Consider the following 27616-nt stretch of genomic DNA (forward strand, 5'->3'; position numbering starts at 1 on the left):
CAAAATAGGTTTTGGGCTGAACTGGTCATGTCTGGCATAACCAGTCTTATCCAGTCATGCTCTTTTATTTTTTTATAACTGTTCAATGGTCACTGTACACCATCATTTCCAATCCTTCCCCTGGCTCTATTCCTCCACTGCCTCCCCACACCCCCCCCTCTCTCGCTCCTTTCCCACGGCCGCTCCTTTTTCCTTTTTTTGAATCACTGAGTTTAATACAAAGACATTTAAAGTGAAGTTTATCCAGTGCATTAAGTGAGATTCTTAACATTTTGGTGCCCTTACATTGATTATATGTGGTCTGTGAGGTTATATATTCATTATAATGTCAATTCAACACACTACTACTTATTACTTATGATACTTGTCATAATCATTCTGCACCATTTTATCATAAGTCTTATAAGATTACACCACAGTCGCAGCCGTAGTTACAGGTTAGAACTTGTTGCCTTTTATCATCTGTTTAATACTTTAATCTAAAACAAAGAAACAGTATATTTCATGTTTATCTCAGGTACACCAAGTCATGTATGTTCAGCCTCTCAGATCTCACAGTAATCAATAATTTATACCATTTAAAATACCTCCCAGTTGCTGCACAGCCGTCGTTTTCAGTCATTTCAGTGCAATAAATCAGCAAGAAGAGTCTATAAACTGTCTGTTTATTATTATGTCAGTTATCTAATCTTCAGATGAGAATGTAGTAAAAACTTTTACAAATGCATTTACCTACAATCATCGTTTAACTGTGATGACTCATCTTCACATAACTCCAGTCATTTTCTGCAAACTGATCTTTATACCGTTTGCCCGGGAGGCGAATAGAGACGCTGAAGAATGTAAAACATTACAGCGTAGTTGTTGAAAACGGTCATCTGTAATATAAAGTAGAGATGATTTTAAAGGAAATGAGTAAAACAATATAAAAACACAGTCTCCTGTTTCCCGCTCATGCAGCCTGAAGCTTGGCTGTGGTTCAGCAGCAGCAGGTTCACACTTTCACTCCTTTATTTCCTCGTCATTAAACCGCAGCTCACCGAGGGAAATTGTCGCACCTGGGTTACCGGCCATTATATCTGCACATTTGTAATTCAGAATATTCTGTACCTGGACTCTCGCCACGCTCCAGTTAATACTCGCACACGCAGGTGGGACGAAACGCAGCCGCGATTGCTTTTGTGTCCTGGAAACGAGGAGTCGTAATGGCGGATAGTTTTTGGAAACGCAGCTGTAACTAATAACACTGACAATGGCGACGTAGCGTTTAGATGAGACGGTTCCAGGACCCCGGCGGTGTGAACGCCGGCTCGCTGGCGTCTAATGGAACAGATGCATTAATGTTATTAGCCACACCTGTGCTTCTTTTTGTACAACGATGAGCCAAAATGTGTGTCGGAGCTGTTTGTGTTTATTCTGGTCAACAGGCTTATAAACGCTTCCTGAGCTGACGTGTAACATAATCTTGACTTTCCTCCGCCCTGCTTCAACCTTAAAACTTGTCTTGTGTAATTTGATTAAGTGTTTGTTTTCCATATGAGAGTCTGTCAGAGCCTGTAAGCAGTGTGTATAAGTGGTGTAATGATGCGTCCTCTTCCTCTTTAATATATTTGCTGTCTCTGGGGGGGTCGCTTTTTAAAAAATGTCATTTCTATTTTATGATGTTTAATATGTCAAACCTTTGCATCCTCCTGTCTCTGTATCTTTAAGAAATTCAATTTCTTTTCTCTGCTATCTGGGAAATTTACATGATTCAGGGATTTTTTTTTTATGCTTCTTTCTGCCAACTTGATCATAGTGATTTTTATTTTATTTTTTATGGGCTCTTACTTCTTCCCATAACCAGCAGCAGCAGAGGCTGTCTGGGCTCAGAGATAGTGATGAGAGAGATGCAGTAATATTTTTACAGGGGTGCTCAGTGTTTCTCTCATCTGTGCATGAAGACAGAGATTAAATTCAGGAGAACATAAACACAGACCAACCCCGCAGCAACACAATCAACAGATCAACCACCAACTTATACATGTTTCAACAGCTTATTAGCACTAGAAGGAATTAAAGGCGTTACTTTCTCTGCTTTTTCTTTACTGTTTGATAATCATCAAATAAATAAACCGCTGCTGTGAAACTTTAACAGGTGAAGAAAACAACCGATTTAATACAGAAGTGAAAGAAACATTTCCAGTCATTTGATGAAAGCTGAAGATTTGCTCCTGCAGCGTGGTATCTGCTTCTCCTCCCTCATGTTGTAAGTTACTGGTATGAATGACACGAACAGGAAGTGCTAACCGGTTTCTGGGTGAGGTCACGCCAGGGTTCAGATATGTTAGGAGCTGTTAGCGGTTAGCTTTGGCTGCATGTTTCCTGTGATGTGCAGCATCACTCTGATAAGACAGGAAACTTATTCTGATGCTTTTTATACACGACAGAAAACTGATTCTGCTTCAAAGGGATTTTTTTTAAACTTTGCAGAAAGATTGAGGAGAAAACTTTCTATTATCCACACAGACACAGTGATGTGTTTCTGGCTTTGTTTTCCTCCGTCCAGTTCACTTCTATCAATATTCCATCTTTATTTTTTAGAAATGAACTCGTACGGATGTTTCAAACACAATTAGGACATGTTGTTTAACTTTTCTTGCTGTTATCATGATATCACTCCTCCTTCCTTTATCTCCTCGCTAGTTTTGACCTCCTCTGTAGGGTCGAGGCTCTAAAATAGTATTTCTGTGTGATAATGATATTCTTGATGATATGACTCAACCGGATGCTTCTGCTTGAGGTGCTGAAATAAGTTGGTTGTGTCGCCTCCTTTTGTTGTTCCAGTCTTCCTGCACTTTCTTACATATTAATGTGGTTTATTTAACATCTGATCTCTTGTTAAGTCACTTCCTGGTTCTGACTCCTCCACATGGAGCCTGCAGCAACGTAAGCGGCTCCTCGTGCGTAGCGGTATGACGTCATCACATCAACAAGTTGGAATATCGCCATTATTACGACGTGCATTTTTTAATCATATTAAACACACCCCCCCCACCCCCCCTCCTCATCTTTATCTTCCTCTCATTGAGATGGCAGAGAGTGAAGCAGTCAAGCATCTGCACTTCATCACACTCGCAGGGGATGCTTCTTTGGCAGGCAGATATGTGTGTGTGTGTGTGTGAGTGTGTGTTCCTGTTTGTGAGGTCCACATGCTGGTTGGCTGTCTGATGTCCTTATCTGCCCAACAACCATATTGTCACCCAGCTGCCCTCTCCTTCTCTCTTCCTCTTCCTCTTACACTCGCTCTCACACACACATAATGCACCTGTTACAAGGGCGTTAGTCACAAGTGTTTCCCCTGAGACGAGCTATCGGAAGATTCAGTTTCAACGTCGTTCTCTCTCACCGCCGCCGCAGCAGCAGCAGCAGCAGCAGCAGCAGCAGCAGCAGCGGCCCCGGTGGGAACTCTTAGAAACACCCTTCTCCCTGCTCAGCCTTCACACATTCCCTCAGTTACAGATTACTCAGGACACCTCGGAGCAAACAGGGTCATTAACCCCTTGATCTTTGCACAGCGGTTAATGATTTACCATCATCGCTCTGTGTGCATTTATATATATGTGTGTGTGTGTGTGTGTGTGTGTGTGTGTGTGTGTGTGTGTGTGTGTGTGTGCGTGTGTGTGTGTGTGTGCGTGTGTGTGTGTGTGTGTGTGTGTGTGTGTGTGTGTGTGTGCAGACGGTGGAACACACAGCCTGGATCACTGCCAGGTTTTTCATTATTTTGGGGACATTTTAAACGGAGTCTCAGTGGACTCGTGACTCGGTCGGGACTTATCGTTGTAATGTTAACACATTTATTTTTATGTTTGTGAAATGCCTTTTGGCAGCCTGCTCAGAGGCTCCTCTCATGTGTTATTTCACTCACAGAAACCTTTTTTTTGGAAAACGTCTCCTCATCGCTGATGCTCGACGTTATCTAGCTGCATTTAGAAGTTTTTAAAAGACTTGAGGCAACAAAAAATACGTTTTTAAGCCCCCGGCTAACAAATATTTGACTTTCTAACTCACCACTGAGTGACCTAACTGTTGAAATACATTTGACAAATTGAAAGTAAAAGCATCATAAAGGTGTTTGAGTCCCTTTGACATCGACTTTACTGGAGGATTAAACAACATTCTTTCATATATCTACTAAATCCACAGCATCTGATTCACATTATTCATGATCTGTATGGACACATTTATTAAGCAAGTCTAAACTTCAAACTACGATCTGACCAGAAGAGGAAACAGTCAATCTTGTCAGCAACTCTTGTTTTAAATGCATCTCACTTAGTTTTTTTTTATGAGTATGAGGTTAATGATTGTTAATTTAACTCTGCAGCTATAAAGAGAGAAGCTGTGCAGTTCAAGTGGTTTCAAGTCTCAGTTTCTTCTTGGATTCATACTTTGAAAAGATGTTTTTCACAATGATGAAAGAAACCAATGACTGACTTCTGATCTGCAGCCCCGTCAGCTCTGGGCTTCATTTCACACTGGTTGAATTATGTGTGTTTGTGTTTTTACTCCCTGCTGCCATGTGTTAGCATACTACAACACTATTTCTCCTCCATTAGCTGGGCTGCTGACAGGAAACCATTGTAGAGAGGAGAGCTCTGGCTGTGTGTGTGTGTGTGTGTGTGTGTGTGTTTGTGTCATCAGTGAACAACACAGTTATTAGTTCAGTGGCTGAGGCAGATCAATAGGCTGAGAAGAGAGGTGACGCTGGGGGGACAACAGAGAGGAGGAGGAGGAGGAGGAGGAGGTGATTCTCTACTCAAGGTGATTGTCAACAGTCCTCACGCAGCCTTTCTGTAGCAAATAATCTGTGTGCGTGTGTGTGTGTGTGTGTGTGTGTGTGTGTGTGTGTGTGTGTGTGCATACTCCTGAGGAAGAACAGGTGTGTATATGTACTTAAGAACTTCCTGTTAGATCGCACCTGATGTTTGTGCTCCAGTAAAACCATCGCACCTTAAACACAGAGCCAATTAGCACGGAGCTAGCGTACGTCTGAAATAGCATCAGCCACCAGGTCCTAATAACAGCGGTCAGACTAGAAAATCCCGAACACTTAATCCAATTAGAGTCAACACATGGGGATCCTGAGCATAAAATCCAATAAGAGTTAACACACACAGGAATGTTTAGTAGTGTGAGCCGCACTCACGCTCACACGCTGAATTAGAGAATCTGCACCTATTAATTAACAATATTGTCTTTTTTTTTTTTTGATCTTTGCTTGAATGTAATTGTGATGATGGATTATAGATTATGGTCCCATCCTGGATCCACATCTCTAAATCGCCACCCATGTCAAGAAAGTTATTGTTGAGTAGTTATCACAGTATGTCTGACTTATTTAAACACATCCTCCTTTCATAAATATCTTAAAACAGATCATTCTTATTTTCATCTTTGTCTTGTGTATTATTATTATTTTCCTACATCAGTACACCTCATCATGCTTGAAAGCTTGAATAATCCACTAACTAACAAACTAAGTTAGACCACCTGAAACTGTGTTTTTATTTAATTATACCTCCTGGAGTATGGCGCTAATCATTTTAGCATCTTCCATTCACTTACATGAAACGGTTAGCATTAGCTTTTCTCGACTAGAAATGACATCAGAGCAGTAGTAGTAGTAAAAAACAACAAGTTAACATGCTATACGACTCTATGCTAACACGCTAGCATTATTATCAATATAGCAGACAGTTGTAATGAGACAGAAATGTCTTTATGATATGTGAGATATCACCACTGGCTTTTAAGACTCTTTGTGGATATTCAAAGCTAATTTCTTCACACACTTTCGTACCTCGTTTGTTTTTTTTTTTCTCTTTGTTAGCGATGATGAACGAGCGTCGTCCTCCGTCGTCTTGATCTGGAAGCCTCTCTCGGGGTTGATCTCGGCTCTCATGCTGGGAATAAGAGTATTGGAGTAGATCTCTTAATGTGACATGCATATAGGAGCAGTAATTAGCAGGCTCACTAGCTGTAATTAGTGGGTTTAAATGGAGGAAAGCCATCGCTAGCTTGTCCTTTTGATGTGTGTGGGAGATGTTATGCAAATTAAGTGGATTTCACTCCGTGTGTGTGTGTTATAAGAAGTTCTCCTGTGAAAATAAAGCAGCATTTTTGATCTCTTGAGATGTCAGAGAAGGTTAAACCACTACTGAACCCGGTGAAGGTTGAGGCACAATGTCTGTCACATGCTCGTATAGTGTATGTCGGTGTGTGTTTGTGTAACATTGAGAGAGATGCAGATGGAGCACATGAGATGAGAGGTAACTGCTAATTAAAGCGTCTCCTGTTCCTCTCTAGCGTAGCGCAGCATATTCCCCCCTATAAAATGTAATCTAATAAGCGGTTGTTCTGTGAAAAGCATGAAATCAGAGTCTATTCATGCACGAGGCTCTTCAGCGTGTGTGTGTGTGTGTGATGTAACCTAGTGAAGAGCGTCCTTGATTGAAAAAGTTGTCAGTCATGCTCACAATATGAATAAAAGAATGAACTCTCGGCAGCTTGGTAGCATCATGAGGCTATTAATTCCTCCTCTCCAGCGTTCACGGTTGTTGTTAACACCTGCACGGCACTTGTGATTGTGCTGTCAGAAGTTATTTTTTAACACTTGTTCTGCACTTTATGCCGTTTCTTGACATCCGCTATCAGTCTGTCTGACCTGCTTTGTTCACTACATATTGTCAGTTCAAATCAGAAGTGAAATATACTCAAAATAGAGCATCATCTGCACTATATTATTATATATATATTCACTCTGCTTGCAGATGCCTCCTGCTGGTTTTCTAATTTTATTTTATTTGAACATAAATGTTGTCATGTGATGCATTGCACCAGAGTTAGCTTATAGCTAGTTTGTCATCTGCAGTCTGATGTTACAATTAAAACATGAATGAGTCTAAAAACATAATACAAATGATGAAGAATAATACAGAATAAACATAATACAGGATAGATATTACAAGGTTGCACACAATAGCATCACTCACAGCCACAATGTCAACTAGAGTGACTAATGAATACCAATTAAAATCAAGAATATTTGTGTTTATAAGAAGATTCTGATTATTGTTTCTGTCATTTATCAGGTTGTAGCTTCATATATTTGAGAATTTGTTGTTTTTCTCTGTTCTTATCTAAGTGTATATTGAGTTTCTTGGCATTTGGATTGTTAGATAGAAATGAACAATCTGAAGACGTCGTGTGTGTGTCTGCGTGTGCGCTGGCTGTGATGTAGGTGAGAAGGTGTTGCCGTGCCGACGCTTGACCGCCTGACTCGCTAACAGGCTCGGCTTCACTCGACTTAACTTAAACTAGGCAACAGGTCACTCAGTCACCTGTTGACCAGCTCGTGGTCGTTTGTAGCGTCTTTCAAAATGATTGCAGTTAATAATTGTTACTGTTAGAGAATGAGCTGACTAACAGTGAGTCAGCAGGAAGCACACACACACACACACACACACACACACACACACACACACACACACACATGCATATATGAGCTTGCAATAGGATACTGCGTAGTGAGAGAGGGTGTATAATACAGTAATATGATCTCCTGGGAGAGTCTGTGCAGGCTGTGCATCACTCAGCTGTGTGTGTGTGTGTGTGTGTGTGTGTGTGTGTGTGTATTATTCAGGTGCATAGAGCCGGCATTGTTAGGATTGTGGCAGGGAGTCACTTTATATATGCTATAGGCTGCAGCATTGTGCCAGTGAGAGCATATATATATATATATATGACAAGAGCACACTATCACTGAAGTGAAGTGTGTGTGTGAACAGATTTGGCGTCTGAAGGTGGAGGATAAAAAGGTTTTAGTGTTTCTAATCCAGAGGCAGGTTCTAGAAAGCTCTCTGTGACGACGCTCTATAACCTGGATTAGGAGGACAGATACACGCAGAGAGCTGGAGGAGGAGGAGGAGGAGGAGGAGGAGGAGGAGGAGTAGTCGCATCTGAGACTGAAAGGAGCGTCTGGGGGGGTTAGATTGGAAACTAGTATTCATGTTGGTATCAAGCCTCCAGCCAACACAGCAGAGATTAAAATGAGATGAAACTCTGGCGATTCCTGCCGGGGAAGCGAGCAGTTTCAGCAGCAGATAATGAGACTCGGTAGAGGAGGGAGGGGGTGGGGGGGGGGGGGGGGGGGGGGCTGGGTGAGGGTTGGGTTTTTTGTTTTTTAGCGAGGAAGGAGCCGATCAATCAGCCACTGATCATAAATGCAGACAGACGTTTGGAATAGGTCATTTGCTGCCTGATCAACAAATTATCATCATTAAAAACATCTGCTGCTGTGAATTATTAAATCTTTGCAGTCGTTGAGACTCGTGTTTAGCAAAAATATCGAATTTCTTTAAGCTGTGAAGTTTTAATTAAGACTAGATGAGACAGCAAATACATTTTAGGCCACTTATAGAATTTATATGTCATAATATAATTCACAGAACACTATTAGAGATAAAACAATCCTTGTATTTTATGCTGGATGACATATTAATACTAATAAAACTAATAAATAAGTTACCATGAGTTGCTGATAGATTCATATAAAGAAACTGTTTTAAAACAGTCGTCATACTTGTGTTAAATGTCATTTATTCCAGACTGAAGACGATCCATCAGTGGTTTGATTTGAGACGTTATAGCAGGTAAAATAGTGAGAACGGCTCATCACTTGTAGCTGCGTCGTTTAATACAAGAAGAGTTGCATCATTAAACTTTTACTGACAGCTTTGATTCAAGTGTCAGATAAATAAATGTGAGATAAATTATCATTGATGGCTTTGGGGTGAACTATGTAAACAATACTGTTAGACTGAGCCGACTGTCTCGAACTCTGCGGCTCCCAGATATTAAAGGACCGCAGACGAAACCACAGACCACAAGACTGCGGTCAGTGTTTACAGATACACACATACGTGTTATAGTGTCACAATAATAATAATAATAATGTTGCTGGTTGAATTTCATGAAGTGAATTTCTTCCCAGTGAGCAAGCAAACATATCAGCAGCTTTATTAACTCATCACAGATATTGTTGGCTGATACTGGTTTTGGCTTCAAAAGTCCAGTATGAGCTGGACTATAAACGTAACCACTGAGTTATGTGAAAAGGGCTTAATTCTCTTTGTCATGACCCAAAGTTGATTATCGTCTGTAACTCACTTCATTTGTCATCTTCTTCTCCTCCCTCCTTCCTCCTCTTCCTCTTCCTCTTCTTCCTCCCTGTCAGATGATGAAACATGCGTGGGACAGCTACAGGCGCTACGCCTGGGGTTCCAATGAGCTCAGGCCGGTCTCCAAGCAAGGCCACTCCAGCAATCTGTTTGGTGAGTGAAAGACCATACACACACACACACACACACACACACACACACACACACACACACACACACACACACACACGCACACACACATGATTGATCTCTTGTCCCTGTCACCAGCAGCCTTGGCCTTTAGATTAGCAGCCAAATTGGCCGTCAGTCGGAGCCATACATATGGATGCCTCTAAATGTCAACTTTATCATATATTTATATTCTGTTTGCGCCGGTTGTTTGTGTCTGTGCTGTTGATGAATGTGAATCATCATATTCTGTCTTCTGTTTTTTTAATTACCTCTCAGGCTACGTTCATTATTACAAGCTTGATTTGTTTCTTTTAGTCCGATCTGATCTTTTAGTGTTAATGGTTCACATTCTTGTCTGTAGTGACATGTATCAGGCTTCACTGTGAACACTGAGCACAGATTTAACTGAAACGTGAGCCGCATATTTAATGCTTAAATGCAAAATAGATGCTAAACGACTCATAAGCAAAATTTATGGGCTCCTGAGTGTCAACAAACAGGCAGACGTGGACACTTTGAAAAGCAAATGTGAGGCAGCTATCAGGGAGCAAATTCCAGATGATAAATGGTTTAAAGCAACGGTTCTCAGCCCTTTATGGGTACGGGACCCCCTGCAAACACAATCTGACAGAAACAGAGATTGCATTAGGATGATTCTAGGGAAAACCTACATTGCTTTATTGTAATACTTTTTTTATTGTCTCTTTTTTTCTCTCTATTGTGGTTTCTGAGTCTGAAACAGACGGTTGTTTGTTTAGTTTCTTCATATATGCTAATGCTGTGGTGAAAAACAGCTCTTCTTCTTCTTCTTCTTCTTCTTTTTCTTCTTCTTTGTCTTGTTGTTGTTGTTATTCTTCTTCTTTTTCTTGTTCTTCTTTTTCTTATTTTTCCTCTTCTTGTTCTTTTTCTTCTTTGTCTTGTTGTTCTTCTTCTTCTTCTTCTTTTCCTTCTTCTTCTTTGTCTTGTTGTTGTTCTTCTTCTTTTCCTTGTTTTTGTTCTTCTTCTTTTTCTTGTTCTTCTTTTTCTTCTTCTTGTTCTTCTTTTTCTTCTTTGTCTTGTTGTTGTTTCTCTTCTTCTTCTTTTCCTTGTTTTTGTTCTTCTTCTTTGTCTTGTTGTTGTTTCTCTTCTTCTTCTTCTTCTTTTCCTTGTTTTTGTTCTTCTTCTTTGTCTTGTTGTTGTTGTTGTTCTTCTTCTTCTTCTTCTTCTTCTTCTTCTCCCTCTTCTTCTCCTCCTCTGTGTGGAAGATTTACAGGCTCGTTTTTTAATGATTGCCTTCTTATGTTTAATGAGGAAATTCAATCAGCTTTGTGTAAATTCCATCCACTGTTTCATTACAGGAATTTATCATACGTGAATGTAGGAAGAGAGAGAGAGAGGAAAGCAGCTGTGTGAATACTAATTGTTAGATTAGGCTGTTGAGCTCTGGGTGTTAGTCTTTTCTGTCTGTTTCCTCGTCTCTATCCATCCTTCACGTCTCCGCTATAGAAAAGTAAATAGGTTTTAGTTGGCTGCTCCAGCAGACTCGCTTCCATCAGTAAATAAGACAGCTCGGCCCCGGGGCCTTGTCACAGCCGTTTCCAACTCCTATACAACATGATGTATGATGATAATATTAGCCTGACCTGGAGTATTATGCAATGAAGCCACTTTCAATACCTGAGGCTATTTCCCTGATATACAGTAACCTGGACTGCTGGTTCAAACTGGCCAGTAGAGCTGAAAATGAAAAGCTTACTGGATGAAGATGTTCGAGGTCTGATTTAGTTTCTCAAATCTTGAGGTTACGACAATCTCTCAGAATTATAAGTTGATCATTTTTAATAACCAACTCATCATTTTGCATCTCAAAATAAAATACAAAATGATGCCATACTGATGTTCATATGAGTTTTAAGCTGAACATTAAGTCTGGACAACCCAAACCTGGCTGTGTAGAGCTGTTGAAGTGAAGAAGACTGTAGAAGGGCTGGATCTACTTCAGGTGATCGTCCCCTGAAGGAAAACACCTGCCGAGTCTCAGATGCCAGATGTGCTGTCAGCTGCTGGCTTCTCCGGTGTGTTTGGCTCGAAATTCATCACCTCAGGGAGGTTGTAATATGAATATCTTATAATTTTTGTAGGTTAAAGACATTCACCTCCAGCTTTTAACTGATAAACAGAACCAGAAGATACCATCCATGTCAGCGTTCAGATGGTAAATACTGTAGGCGCCCTGATGTCTTCACTCTCTGCATTTTCTCTCCCTACCCTTCATTCATCATAGATAAAAATGTTCATAAAAATTATATCCATGCACTCAGGACTGAAGAGGAAAAAGCTGAATTCTTTCCCAGGGTTTGAATTTATCAGCAGCCATATATCCTCCCAAAATATTGGCTGGTAATGATGTTTATCTCCTCTACCAACTACTTTGGCAGACAATCAATCACAATTTGGGAGTTTTTATCTATTAAACATTATTACAGAATGTGTTTCTGTCACCCAAACACTTCAATGACAAACAGAGACGACGAGAAAGATGTGACAGTGTCGACTTTAATGGGTTTGTGCGTCCGTTAGTGGGAGCAGCTGTGTTCTATTTCCTGTCAGTGTGTTTAGAGAGAAGTTTACTGGTTGTTAGTATTCGACAAAAAATTAAAAAGATCAAGACGCCGAGTCTGAATGTGCAACTAATCTGCGATAACAATCTAGTTGCGTAAGATCATAAATTGTAGGAGACAAAGTTTAACTGAGAATAAACATCTATTCATCTAAAACAGCTGGTTGATCAGAGGAGCTTCAGACAAACCAAACCTGAGAGAATCATCTGAAAACTGCCGACAATCAATATGATCAATCAACACCAACATAGTCCTGATAAAGCTGTTTCCTTCTGACCTTTATACTTTGATTGTTGCTTAATTATCATACATATTCCTTTCTTGTAGACTGTTATTCTGAAGGACTTTCAGAGATCTAAAATATTAATAAACACGACAGGAGAATAATAATAATATTTTTAAAAGTTACATACTTCTGTGGAAAATCTGACAAAATGACTGTTGATTCATTTCTTAAAGCGTCAGTATTGGTAACAGATTTAAGAAGAAACAGAGTGAAATTTTAAATGAAAAGGTTCCACTGAAACAATAAATAAATTACATGTTCATTGGGTAACTGAAGGGCAGATTGATTGCTGTTTCATTCAGCGTCTAGACTGCTGTAACAGCTTTTCATAGCAGAGCAACAACTTCAGTCACAAACAATATTTCATGCAGAACGTTCAGCGGCTCCGTAAATACAGTCTGTATAGTTCAAATGTGATCTGTCTCGTTACGTAGAGGCTGACTGATAGCGGCATTTTGGGGTGCAATGTTGATAATATTGTGCAGAGTTGATTGATTAATTTAATAAACATGTTCTCTCTGCTCTGTCTGTCCATGTCAGTAACCACAGAGCTGCTCGCTTGTTGCCGTCTGCCTTCGCCTGTTGGTTTTAAATACGGTTGATCAGTTCAGGATGTCGAAGAACAATATTACAACTGTGGAACAGAGATGCTGCAGAATCACTGTTTGCTAAAATTACAGCTGGAGGCGAAGAAGGCCTCCATGTCTCCTCCTGTCGTTTCTCCCTCCATCACTGAGCGCTCGTCTCAGCTGTCTATAACCCACATGTGTCTACAACAGGTACATGCCTGTGTCCCTAAGTCTATTGTGGCTCAGATCCATCTGCTTAATACAGATGTTAGAAAAGAACCAGATATGTCAGATTTACAAATGTTCCTAAATGTCTCTGTTCTCTTAGTAATAGCTTTTAGGAATATTTTGAATTATTTAGACCTCTTTCTTCCTGCATAGGAAGCTTGTAACTGTCCTCATGAACTCTCATCAGAACAACCACTGATCCCAGTGACCACGATGACTCCTGGAGGATGAAATATTACCTTATTAATTTTCTCCAGATCATCGGAGCTCATTTTGGAGTTCAGTGCCAGCGAGTCGTCACTGACTCCTGTTGGACATTATGGAATTTAATTTAATCTGAGCGCTATTATAATCCAATGAGCCAGAGGAGGAGTTTGTACTGAGGCTTTAACACGGAGTCCGCTTGTTTTCTACAAACACACAGCGGAGAAGAGAAAAAAGTTTTATTGCAGATGTTATGGGTTTTTATACTATTTACTGATTATGCTTGCAAAAAAAAACTGCACTGGATGATGTTTAATATATTTTAATCCCTCGGTGGGATGTTGTTCACACTTCAAAGCAGCAGAAATACATCACAGATTAAGAGTCTGTAAATCCCCCGAACCACAGACTGGTTGTTTGTTAAACCACAATGTCTCACTCTGTTTCTTTTTGTGTGTTTGTTTGTTTTCCTACATGTCTTAAAGAATGTGATGAGGAGTTGTTTGCTGTAACAGAGAGGAATCTAATGAGTAATATAACTATTTACGTCCTTTGTAGAGTAATTAGTGAAGGGTGAGCGTGATAAGTTATGTTTAACGGTCACTTGCCCAATGTTGGGGAGGATGTTTGGTAGTTTTTGGAGTCTGATCAGAGTCATATACTGTATTTTGTGGTGATATTTAGTCAAATCATTGTAATTAAAGCATATGTGGTGGGTGGATGGTGCTTTGTCAAGCTTTGCCAATTCAGAGAAGCAAAAAATATCATACTGGCTTTTCTGGCTTCTAAATGTTGGAGTGTAGTCGCTCCAGTACTGAAGTCTGCGGTGTTTCCTGTCTGTGTGGTTTCCTCGTTGGTCCTCTTTAATTGACACTGCTGACAGGCCGCCGGCTGTGCTTCAGAACAGCCAAACAAGCTAAAGGTTGAAGCATAGGTTCTCGTTCTAGCTGAGGGGCCAGCATGGGAAGGCACCCGTGTGTTCACCCGACCAAAAAAAAACTCCCCATGGGGTGTGTGTGTGTGTTCTGTCTAAAATAAACACACTTGACTGGGCCACAGCACATTAAAGGTCACTACTGATTTCTCCTGTTGCAGGCAAAGAGGGAAAAAAAGGCAGAATTTTTAGGTCGTTTGCCATCGAGCCCAGTTTGACCTGAACTGGGCCGTGAGGGAGCAGCGTTTGTGTGGGTTTTGTGCTTGTGTGTCTATGTATGTGTGCGTCTGTGAACTAAGATGCCACCTGTCCGGTTGCTCTGAATCAGAAAACACCTTAAACTCTCACTGTGTCTCAAATACACCAAGTCCAACATGTTTGATACCATTAGTGATTAACTGAGGACGTGATACAAGACAACATGTGACAGACATATATAATAGTAAATAATACCTTATATAGATACAGTAAGCACAATATTAACAATATGTTTAGATTATGACACATTGAAGCATTTGTAATTTACCCTTGTTGGTGGAAAGTAGTATTGAATCCACTGGAAATGTCTGTATTTGTTTTGACCAAAGTTACTATGGAAATGATGGACTTCTGGTAAACAAGCCCAAGCAGGCGTGCAGACAGAAAACAGCCCTGTGTTGGTGTATTGTTTTTAAAAACTGGATAGACATCCAGAAAGTCAAGTTTGAGTAACAAATCCATTAGTTTGAAGGCTTATGAGACGCCAAAACACTGCACATCGGTTTATAATACTGGATTTTACCACGTCAGCGATCGTTTTTCATAATTCGATGATCACAAGGTAAATAGTAGAAATGCTTCTTTCACGTTATAAAATAATCCACCAGGAATGTGCGCTTGCACGTATATCATCGACCTCTGCAGCACCTCGCTGGTCACGTTGCTGCTAACGTTGAGATTATAGAGGTAGGATGTGCTGTGGGATGTCTTTTAGTCCGACTAACATCAGTGTATAAACAGTCCAACATGTGTTATCTATCGGCGGAGCCTTTGCATGAGATGGTGACTGCGCTCTGTTGTCTGTAAGATGACGTTTTTTTTTTTTTACTGCAACAGTCTGTTTCAGAACGAGCTCCTCGTTTTTTTTTTTTGTTGTTTTTTTTTTCTTTACTGGTGTCAGGGAAATTCTCCCCTTTGCTACTCGGGGTTAGATATATTCACATCGTGCTCTGACAGCCTTTTAAGACTCTGGTTATTTGCAGGACACTCGGATGGATCCATAGCTACAGGCAGTGTGAAGAAGTGAAAGGCCCGAGTACCTCCTGAGACACGCAGGCTTTACAGTGGAGGTTATCTGCTCGGTCCTGCCTGCAGTGCTTTAAAAGGCCACCGGATGAATGGCAGGCGCTGCCACACATGCTGCCAGGGTTTCTTTTCTTTATGTTGTTTTTCTTCCATGCCGTCTCTCTCTCAATGGCTTTTCTGCTCTTTGTCCCCTGAAGTGATGCTGAAACTCCTCATATCACTTTACCTAAGTGACAGTAGAAATGTCCTGATGGAATAGAAGCTGAACTAAAGCCTCTTTCTTTGTATTTACACTTAACCTTCACATTTCTAAGTATGTAGTCATCCCCCCACCCCCTTTGAAATCAATAGTTAGTCAGTTAAGCCATTGTTAATATCTCCATGTTTAAAGATATATTTACAAAATGATAATTTTTAAAGCAATTATTGGACTCTTACTCTTTTATTAATGTCCCATCTACAGGCTGTAGTGCTCTGAAAGGTGCAGTTCTTCACTCAGAGCGGCTGTTTAGCTGCACCGAGCTTTCTGCCAGAAACTGATTTGGGTTGTTGGTTTAAATCCAGCACAGATGTCTATTTAACCATGGTCTATTATACCATTAAATGTCTCCCAGCTGGCTTTTCTGCTGCCTTATTTTAGACTTTGTCCTTGATTTCAACGTGGGGGCTTTATTTACCGTGGAGATGAGTGCAACCGATGCAGCTAATATAACTTAAAATCAATCTTAATAAGTGTTTGGCTGCTCTGTTCATCTTGTAATACTTCTTTCATTTTCACCTCTTTTGTGGACAAACAAGGACATGAGAGAGTTTCTGGAGGGGTCGCGGATAAAACTAATATCTGCCAAGGAGAATAAAGAAATTGAGCCGCAGGAGCCTTCGTCTTCCTTAAAGGCAGCAGGATAGCATCATTTTTCTTTCACTCTAAACATAATGAAAGTAATAGAGCAGCTATATTTCTTCTTTTAGTTGTTTATACCACGATGAACATGATCCTCATGGAAAGAAAGAGGCATCAATGCTTCCAGATGCTTGTTTAGAAAAAAAAAATCAGCTGTTTGTGTTCAGGTCTACTTGCATTATAAAACACTTAAAAACAAACAAATAGTAAGATTTTGATGTCCGTTCTCCAGCACTGGAAGCTAGCGGGAGGTCATCGGAGGAGCGATGTGTCGAGCTGCAGCGTTTCAAACATTTGAAGCTCTGAAAAGGAATAAAACCTGTTAAAAGCTTATTTTAGCAGCAGCGTTACTGTTGTTCATTTCAATCAGTTCAGAACTCATATAGCAGTAGTTCGGAGGGCAAATAATCAAAACAGTGAAAATCAAAAGTCCAAGAGAGTAATCATTTCAAGACAGTCGTGTTCTCAGGCACATTCTCAGGGGGCTTTTTTTTAAATCAGGTCTTTTTTTAATGGTTTCCACTTCAGCTGGAGGAGAATGAGTCATGCTGGGAACAGACACAATCTGCAAGATATTAAAAAAAACAAAAAGTTATCATAGTAGAAGTATTTTCAACTGGAAAAACATGGCAGCCAGCCACATACTGTCTTGCAGGATGTGTGAACGTATGGCCTGCGTGTACTGCAGCCGTCAAAGCCGAATACACGGAGCTTCTTCCTGGTCACAACCCCATCATTGCGCCAAATTTGATTCCGTTTCCTGCATCCTGCTTTGCCTCTGAGCTAAAAATATTGTTATCGTCCACCAGTCGTGAAGGCTCAATGTTTTTGGTGTCTTTCTATTTCCAGACAAGTCATTTACTTGGTTTATATAATTGGACATTAAGTCCCAGGCCGCAGCCTCGGCTCCCACGCTGCATTGTGTGTGTCTGAATCAGATATTCAATCTCTGTAATTGAAATGGATGGAGTAATTCTGCGACGGCCTTCCCTCAGGTTTCCCTGTTGCCTGTTTGTGTGTGTGTGTGTGTGTGTGTGACGAGGGGAGGGGAGGTTGTGTTTGGTTGTGTCTGAAATGATGTAAATCACACTGTGCACAGAGGTGGGTGGGACACAGACAAGGGAACGCTGCAGCAGCTGAAATCCATCACATGAACACACACACACACACACCTTGCAGCCCTCTGTTGTACGCACTCAACTCATGAGCCTTTGTTATAGAACCTTGAGTCTGCATCCATGTTAATTAATCACCTACACACACAAACACGCAAACACAGAACAATGAGCCTTTTCGCCCCTTAAGGCCTAGAACACACTGCGACAGTAGCGTCGAACTTCCCGGATGAACACACACTCTCACGGACACACACACATGGTCCCTACAAGTTCCCACGCCTGAATAAACAAGCAGACAAACAGAATTAATAACTAACAATCTCTCCAACATACTTTCATATGTGCAGCAGCCTCTTTGCATCTCGTATTTTGTCGTATTATCACAGCTTTGCTTTAAATCGTTCTATTCCGTATCACAGTCAGATTGTCAGCAAAGTGTGGTCATGCCTTTCGGGGTAACCTTGACAAAAAGTGTTGACGCTTGAGTATCTGGCAGCAGAAGCCAAGAGGTTAATACACTTTGCGGATGTGTATGTGCGTGTTCGTGTGTGTTCATGCTTTCTGCCGACGATAACACGATTAGCCAAAGGCTTAGCCATCACTTTTCCTCACCTCCCATCTGTGCCCTCTCAGAAAATACAGTGTAGACTCAATGTTGAGGCGGTAGTTGGTGCTAAATGGGAGCACCGGCGGGGCTGTGGATGTTGAGATCTGGATCAAATTGTGGGATTAAGGATTAGACCTGGAGTTTGCATTGAGTTAACATTACGATGTGGGACGCTTTCATATCTTGGAGAAGCATTTCCAGGCTGAGAAAAGGCAGTGAGCTGAGGAGAAAAATCCAGGAATTTAGTTTGTCTCATGTGTTAAAGAAAGACTTTTTTTTTTTCTTAAAGCCTGAATTTTCATAAGACGTGAGCAGCCGCCAGTTGTTTTTTTTATATCAATGACACTTTGACTGCTGTCAGTCTTTTTAAGGCTGAAGCTGCTATTTTTAGGTTGAAGCTGCCGAGTCAGTGCGTAGTGCCAATATTCATTTATCTCCACCAGTAAAGCTGGAGGGAGGTTGTGTTTTCAGTCATGTCTGTTTTCTGGCTGCGTGTTGTTTATACAGTGCGTCATAATATCTCATAAAGTTAAATGAGTTTCACAGAACGAGCTAAACGGGTCACTAAAGTTCATTTGATTATCATAGTGATCTGGAACGGACATTTCTGCGGTTACACAATTACATTTTAGTCATTATTATTATTAATTAATGGGAGAAACTGAGACTTTATTGCTTGTATTTAGAAGGCAAGTCAAGAGGTTTGTATAAACTCAGCTAAACATTGATGCAGTCTTATCACAGCAAGCAGAGACTGTACTGACCCGTCTAACAGTGTGGCTGCATCATTAATATATTACTATTGAAACAGAATTGCATATTTAATTAGCTTTACTCTGTTTTAAATTGAGTTCTTGACGCCAGGATCAGACAACATGATGTTTGAGATGCTCGCTGTGTTAAAGTTAGTATGGGGACAGAAAGAAAAAGAGATTACCTGAATAAAAGACGCCAGCAGGAATATAAAGTTGAAACACATGCAGACAAAATTCAGTAAAGAGAGTAAAACTGAGTGTAAAATGCAGCTCAGTGTTTGTACGTTCACTGACGGAGGAAGCAGAAAGCTTCGGGGGTAAAAGGGCGCCGCAGATTGAGTCACACTTAACGTGACCCACAGTTGAAGGGGGACTTAATTGTGGGAGTGGCGCTTTGCTTCACATGGCCGCTGTGACATAATCCGCCGCTCTGCACTCAGGCTGAATTGTGTGGAGAGCGGTGAATAACGGGGGAGGTTGGGGGGGGGGGGGGGGGGGGATGTGAAAGCCTCACCAACAAGCTCAGTGTGACCCAGAGCTGCAGGGCGAAACCGACTGTGAGGTCACGCTTTGTGTTCACGGTGTGCATGATGTAATCCACAGGACATCTACTGCTCTTTACCTCTTATTGCAGAAGCTCAGAAACCCTGCAGACACGTCCAGACTTTATATTACACCACCCAACTACTATATACCAATAATTTAGTTTAGTAGATATTTAACTTTGTCACAGTTTAACAACACAAAGAAAAAACAGTCAGTAAGACCTTATCGTTATCATTATTGATCCTTGTAATATATCAATTAATTATGTAACATGTTTAATAAAAATGACAAAATAATGTCAAATAATAATCAATGTCCACTTGTAGATTTTAGACATCTGGAGGTTTTAACTGCATCTCACAGTCTTCATCTTCAAATATTAATCTTTAATCTTCATCATCATCATGTATCTTCTCACTGATACATTTATAACCACATAGAGAAAACTAACATCTGTATGACAGGAGGACTAACCGAAAACTATTTAAATATAATAAAAAACATAAAGTTATAAATCTTATAAATCTTCACATATTGCAACTCAAAACAAAATGAGACTCATGCAGTTGGGAAACAGATTCAAAACAGATCAATATGGACTTATTGATGAATCCACCTTTACTTCACAGGAACACAGTTAAATCGTTCTTCCACCTTCTGTTAAAATATTCAAATTGTAATAATAAACTCTCCAAACAAAGACTGAAGACCAAATAATAAGTGGAGGTCAGGTTTGCATCTGTGTGTGTGTGTGTGTGTGTGTGTGTGTGTGTGTGTGTGTGTGTGTGTGTGTGTGTGTGTGTGTGTGTGTGTGTGTGTGAGAGAAACATCACATCAGTCAGTCGTGCACACACCCACATCACAGATTACAGCTCCGTCTTTGCCGCCTGATTGCGTGAAGTGAAGGTTATTTTGTTCCGAACAACCAAACAATGCATCATTCTCCCGTCTGACGCACACACACACACACACACACACACACACACACACACACACACACACACACACACACACATACACACACACACACACACACACACACTTACACACAGAGCTGTAGGACGTGTTAGTGATACACACTAATAGACTTCTCTACTAGAATAAGACTTTGTACATGACATTATATAAGATCAGACAAGCAGGAGTGTGTGTGTGTGTGTGTGTGTGTGTGTGGAGAATAAGGACGTCTGCCTATGCAGGTGATGGATGAAGCTGGCGAGGTGTGCACAGCTTTCTTTTTTAATTCATCCATCACTCTCGTCTCTACTCATTTTCTGTTGGAGGAAGAAAGTCAAGCAGGAGAACGGATGGATGAGGAAGAAGGAGGGAAAGATGCAGAGTGAGAGGAAGTACTGAGGAGTCAGTTTCTGTTTGTATAGTCTCAGTACCACATATCACAAATGTGCCTCAGGGGGCTTTACAATATGTACAGCAGTACAACAAAAAGGAGAAGAGAAGAAGAGAAATGCCTTTTAGAAATGTGAAAGGAAACAATAGAAGGAGGAGGAAAGATGGATGGATAGCTCATCGGAGAACAAGCGGATGTAGGAAGAAGAACAGGATGGATTGTGTTTCGAGGCACACGGGAATGTTCCTTAATGTTCCCATTTCTCTGCCCCCCCCCCATCTGTCCTCGCTCTCTGTCTGGGAACAGGAAGGTAATGATTGTTGTCTTCTGATAATACGAGCCTTTTCATCACGCTCGCTTTTGTAGGTCAGCTTCATCCTCAGCTCTCGTCTTGTAGGAACGTTTGACTGTTTCAGCAGAAATGTCCGTATGCGGCACTACTGATAAGAATATCTCACCATCATCATGTTGAAGGAACTCTTGTTTGCACTATTGCATCTATCGCACTAACGAGCTTCACCTCTTGACATGCGACGCTACGATCAACGACACAGCGAAGACAAAAGTGATAATAGGAGAATAGGAGGGACTTCTGAAGCTGCAGTCACACTATAACAACTACAGGAAACAAAGTCTTTCACTTCAAACAGGTGCTGAGAGTCAAGCAGAGAGAGATCGCCAGGATTACTAAATACAGCGACAGGCCCAGGTGGAAAAGATGTACTGAAGCGGTCAGCAGATGTGCTGCCAGGAAGTGGAGGCACTTAGTTCTGTCCAAACTTACTCTTAACTGTTGATAGGAGCTTTCAGTATAACAAAATATGTGTGTGAGAAGGCAATCCCCAACACTTAACCACTGTGTCTGATAACAAACCAGCACACCAGGCTTCTTGCTGTGGGCGGGAAACACAAAGAACTTTTAGCAAATGTAAGAAATCTCCCACTTGTGACAAGCCTACCACCTACTGCAAATAACATACGGCCTGTCCTCCCATACCGCGTCTCCTCCTCCTCCGCTACAACTCGTGTTTTTACAGAAGCATCATAGACGCTGCCCTCTGCCGTGCCATCTGCCGCCTCGCAGTCGCTGACAGACACTAAATCCTCAGCAGCAGCAGCACAAGCATCACCTCCAAAATCATTGGACTTTGCTCTCACAACCTCTCGAAACCTCCGCTCAAATCCCTTTCATTTTTTTTTTTTTTATAGTCTTCCCCCATCTGGACACGAGACACTAATCCCAGATCTGGTAACGAGCTGATTTTTAGCAGATTCTTCGTGCCCTCTGCCATCATGTCCCTGTTCAAGCTGTCTAATGCTGCACATTTCTGATTAAAGCTCCAGTCTACCATCAGTGTCATCTGGGTACTTTATGACAAGTGTTGCTAATATTTTATGCAGAAGAAATAATGGAAATGAAGCAGTGAAGTGCATCCATACAACAAATATACAAAGATAGATATTTAACAGCAAAACGTACATATTCTTCTAATGTCCAGTCAGAACACCTTCTATCTTTAACTTCAGCCTTTCCTAAGTCACAGATTTCCTTTTTATATAGATTTAATAAAAAGAGAACTCACACTTATGTAATCTGTTGATTTGAGTGTCACACACACACACACACACACACACACACACACACACACACACACACACAGGTGTTTGCACTTCATTTGTATAACCAAAGCCCTTATCAGGACTGTGTGCTCGTCTCACTTTATCTCACTCTCCTGTTAGTGTTGTTGAACGTGTGAGACACGTTCACCAGTATAGAGGTTGATGATGTCATTTCCAGTAAAGCTCTGTCCAACCTCAACCTGAACAGAGATCTAATCAGCCATGATAGTTGGCTGTTATATTCAACTGTTTTATTTAAAATCACATGGTAAACCGATACTGATATTTCATCATTTTCAAGGTAAATAGACGTATTCAGGATCTCATGTTTCTTGTTTGAAAACTGTGAATCAGTGTCTCTGCAGGGGAAATTGTTGTGATACAATCTGATAAATGGAGTGAATAGCAATATTATTTATATTTTCCCCGAAACTGAAATATAATGATTGAAATCCAGAAATATCAGAAATAATTTCCTTTGCAGATGAATAAATGTCCAAACATTTCCACCAACCTGTCAGACTCCCTCCGACTTCTTTTATTAGTATTCTGGTCAGTGTTTTGACCATCTGTATCACACACACACACACACACACACACACACACACACACACACACTCTCAGATAGAGGAAGAGCAGTGAGGAGGAAGGAAGCACAGTGACAAGACAATGGACGGGAGGGAGGAAGGTGTCTCGTCCTCTTTCTGCATCTCTTGAGGCTTCAACGGAGTGAAAATGTGAGATGGATGAAAAACAGGATGGAAAGTGACTCCGACAGTCACACCTCTGGTCACATGATCTCTTGTTTCTGTAACACGACCCCTGAGGGGAACGCTGTAAAAACATCATCAGATGACTGATAATGATGATGATGATGAGTCAGCTGATGAGTCAGTCATTAAAAACTGGATACGCGGTCCACTTCTTATTTGATGAATACGATGTGTTATGATTGATTACTCGCCTGAATTATCATCTCATTAAACTCTGTTTCAGACAGAATCAGTCACTTGACTGGGTGGAGTGGGAGGACTGGAAGGTCTGGACCTCAGCAGATTGATTACAGGCTTATTGTAGAATTCTAATGACAGATTTTAGTTCAGATTTCATGCACGTATATGTGACTCATCCCTCATTTCCTTATTATTGTTGTTTCTTAAGGCGGGGCGTGTTTGAGACTAACTGGTTTGGACAACGTCTGAAGGCAACAGCCGCACTTCAACTGTCACAGAGATGGAGGGAGATGCAACGGTCGTACAAACTGGGATAAACGTGCACATCTCTGCTGCAACACATTCATAGTGCTGCATTAGTATGTAGCTGTGTGAAGGATGTGAGAAGTTCAACCTCTGCTGATTTTATCACCTCCACACGGCCGGATAATCGCTGCAGGAAGTGGGCGTGTTTGTCAGATCGTCACTTTTGGAAAGTTATAAAAGTCGTTCATCTGACTCTCGTATCTGTGTGTGAACTACTGCTGAGGCAGTCGGGACGTATTCACACCAGATCACCGTGTGGAGGTGTTTGGGGGGGTGTGGGTGTGTTTATTTGTGCTCTAGAGCGTAACTTTATCGATTCACCAGCTTGCTTCACCACAGCTGCTCTCTCTCTCTGTTTTTCTCTTGTCTTTTTTAAAATGAGTCGGGAACTTTTAAACTTCTCAAACGAAGAGAAACGTGCTCCCCTCCTCCTCTAACGTCTTTGTCCTCCCTCATGACAGAGTTTACAGCTCTGATCAGTCTGATCTCCGGCTGTGATTGTTCACCACAGCCTCCAAAAGTTCACTCTGGTTCAACTGTCCGGCTGCAGTCCGGTGCAGCGTCGCAGCAGCTGAAACCGCAGCCGAAATGCACTGACTACATTTAAATGAATGGGAGGACTGGTGTTTAGCCTGGCTGTACCCTAGTCTGGCTCTGTCCAAAGTCAAGAACACACCTACCAACATCACTACTGCTCACTAATTAACATGCACAGCTGGTGAAACATGGTTGTTGGGGACAGTTTTTATCTTCAAGCTCGTAACTGTCATTTTCACACTTTCTGTCTTGAACTCCGGACAGAGCTGAGATGTTTCTGCCTCCTTCCTGCCTTGATGCTAAACTAACGGTCTGCAAATTGCCTCCCAGTTCCAGCTGCGTACTTAATGTACATACGTGAGAATGCTACAAATGTTCTCATCTAACTCTGGGACAGAATGCTGAACTATTCTTTTAATACCCTGCTCATCTGAAGAGGTGTCGTGTCCCATGAAAGTCACACAAACAACATTTCTGTATGTCCAGAGGATTCTGGGACATTTTTGGTAAAACTGAAAGGTAATTAATTTGTATTATCAGCCAGTTTTATCCAGAAATATCATTCCGGTAGCTTTCAGCACTTTAAATCTGCACATTTTTAATTAAAATCATCTTCACAGCGAGGAACAATGACCAGATTGTCATCTCACAGTGGTGATAGTCATCTCCTGACACAGTGAACACAGCGCTGGTTTTTGATGGACACCTCTGGCTGATGAATCAGCATCGTCGTGTCTAATGGAAAGCTTTCAGCTGCCTTTTGAATCCTCGCACCACTTACAGAGGGAAATAAACCAAGAGATTCACACAATAACAAACCAGCAGCTTTCTGGCTTTCATCTCGACTCTACTCTGTCGCCACATCATTTACAAACGTCTCCTGCTTTGACCTGGACTGTTTCTCTATACTCATTATGATTTCAGCATTTTTTTGTCTCCTCCATGTTTTTCTTTCTGTCTTCACTCCCTGCCCTCCGTCAGCCTCTCTACGCTGATCTATTACTTATCAGCTACTTATTTTACTTATTGTCTTGTTCCTTTCTCTTCCCCGTCTTCCAGCTTCATCTCTTCGGCCTCTTCTTTCTCACCTCTAAGTGGTCAGAAAGCTCCTGCAGATGAGGTCTTGTGTTGAACAAGTATGTTAGGGCTGAAAGCTTTTGCTGAGGGCTCTGTGCTGCATGTTTAATGAGCTCTCCGGCACATGCACAGACTGAGATGTTGGAGTAGTTTTGGCTTTGTTAGGGGCTTTGTGTAACGACGGCGGTGAAGTGATGCTTCGTGTGTCTCTGTGTGTCTTCCCTCCTGCTATGAGGCTAATCACCAGAGATGAGCGATACTTCCCGACGTTTTCATCAGCGCCGATAATCGCTGCCTCTCACCATCTGTGGAGCAAAATAATTTATTCAACATCTAAACATAACTCTTAACTTCTGCTTTTTATTCAGTGTTTTTCAGAGAGATTGCTGCCAACACCTGTTGTCATTCATACTTTAAAAAAGCAACGGTACACTGAATAACAAGCTGGTAGCATCTGAATGAACTTCATGGTTTTTTATCCAGCAGTTCTGTTTTATAGCAGACAGATAATATGCAAAACACACAACACCTTAAAAGAATGTGTATTCAGAAGAGAACCAAAGACTGAAATGTGTCTCTAATCTTTGGATTTCTGTCTCTTGCAGGAAGTATAAAGGGAGCGACGATAGTGGATGCCCTGGATACGCTCTATGTTATGGAAATGTTTGAAGAATTCGATGCAGCTACCGACTGGGTAGAGAAGAACCTCGACTTCAATGTGGTAAGGAAGTGTTTCTGTGTGTGTGACCCTCTGCTAGAAGCCATAAGTCAGTCAATAGAGCCTTGAATCATTGATTTCAGTGGTAGAGAGGCTCCTTGACCCATTTGGCACCTTCGTCAACATACATTCTGGTTAATGAGCCTTTAATGTGACAGAACAAACAAGTCTGGGTGTTAACGTCTGTCCTGTAAGACACAATCACAATATAATACATAAGAAGACTGAAAACCAAACAACTGTGATAATTAAACAAATAATTTTACAGCTTTTAGCTTAAATAAAAAGACAGAAGCTTCACTTGAATGTTAAACATTTTCCTCAGTTTGCAACACAGCGACTGAAACAGTTTATAGTTGTGATTCAGGTTTAATTTTCCTACAAACAGTGATGCCGTTCAGTTGTTTATTTCCTGGACGTCAGACGTTCCCAGCAGCACCTGAATGCAACACATTATAATTAGGGAGACACGATATTGGATTTTTATCTGATATGCTGATATTTCCAACTCACTGTGGCCAGTTGATATCGATATATGCACATTATGCATGCAAGCATAGATTGTACTAAATATGATCCAGAAAGACAATATATGAAGGAAGAACTGAGGAAGACCGGAGTTCAGGAGCTCAGCATTAAAACTTTAATGAACCTGCCAAGTGGGAGCAGCAGTAGAGTTTTCATTGAGTTTATTAGACAGACAGGATTAATGTGTAGGATTTAATCTCTGGTCCACACTCCGGAGCAGAAGGTGGCGGTAATGCACCTGATACGCTGGTTGCCAACCGCCGTTATAAACCAAAAAGAAGAAGATGAAGTTTTTTTATTCTTCAAACAGAGTGGTACATCCTGTCAGTCGAAGTGTTTCCTATCTCTGCAGCCAAACATTACAGTTCCTCGACGGACTATTTTACCCTGACGGTCCCGGTGCTTCCTCTGCAGGCTGCACTTCACTCAGCCGCCCGTCAGGTCTCAGCTGACACCAGGACCGTCAGGGAGAAACGGTCTGTCGAGGGAAACACAGTCAGGCAGCGGAGGGGAAGGCGACATATCGGCAGAATTCACCGATGCCGATATTTCATTTTAGAGCTTTTATCAGCCGATACCGATGACATGCCGATAATATTGTGCATCCCTAATAATAATAGTAATAATAATAATAATAATAATAATAATAATAATAATAATAATAATAAATCCCAAATCTGGATCAGCACCTGTATGCAGAATTTCTGTTTGTGAGGTTTTGTTGCTGACAGAAACACACTTGTGTAGTTTGCAGAAGGAAAAAAAAAGCAAGTGTGTGGATCAGAAACACAGCACGGCTTGTTTACAGTTAATATTAAATGATGCAAGTGTTACAAGAGGAGGTGATGCATACAGAAGCCTTTTCAAGTGAAAGAAAGACAAAGAAGTCCTGAGAATCTAGTGAAGAGCCCATGTCTGTTTGATGTAAGTATGAACTGTTTGTACTCAGTCAGACATAGATGTGATCTGTGTTGCATCCTTGCAAAGTCCCTGCAATAAAAAATCCACATCAGCCAGAACAACAGAGGCTCAGTCCTCTGCTCATTAGAACACACAGAACATTTTGAAAGCTCCTCGCCAAGGACGTATGCTTGTATAGCGGGAC

At 41.2% G+C, this 27616-nt stretch overlaps 1 protein-coding gene across 1 annotated transcript in view; it reads left to right on the forward strand.

The window, feature by feature from the left end:
• The window catches only part of man1a1 (mannosidase, alpha, class 1A, member 1), a 143206-nt gene that overhangs the window by 23226 nt on the left and 92364 nt on the right, over positions 1–27616 (forward strand). The window contains exons 2-3 of the mRNA XM_067573235.1: positions 9278–9374; positions 25871–25986. Coding sequence (XP_067429336.1) covers positions 9278–9374; positions 25871–25986 — 213 coding nt within the window. The remainder of the gene's footprint in view (positions 1–9277; positions 9375–25870; positions 25987–27616) is intronic.

The sequence above is a fragment of the Thunnus thynnus genome, chromosome 18 (assembly GCF_963924715.1).
Source record: "Thunnus thynnus chromosome 18, fThuThy2.1, whole genome shotgun sequence".
NCBI lineage: Eukaryota > Metazoa > Chordata > Actinopteri > Scombriformes > Scombridae > Thunnus > Thunnus thynnus.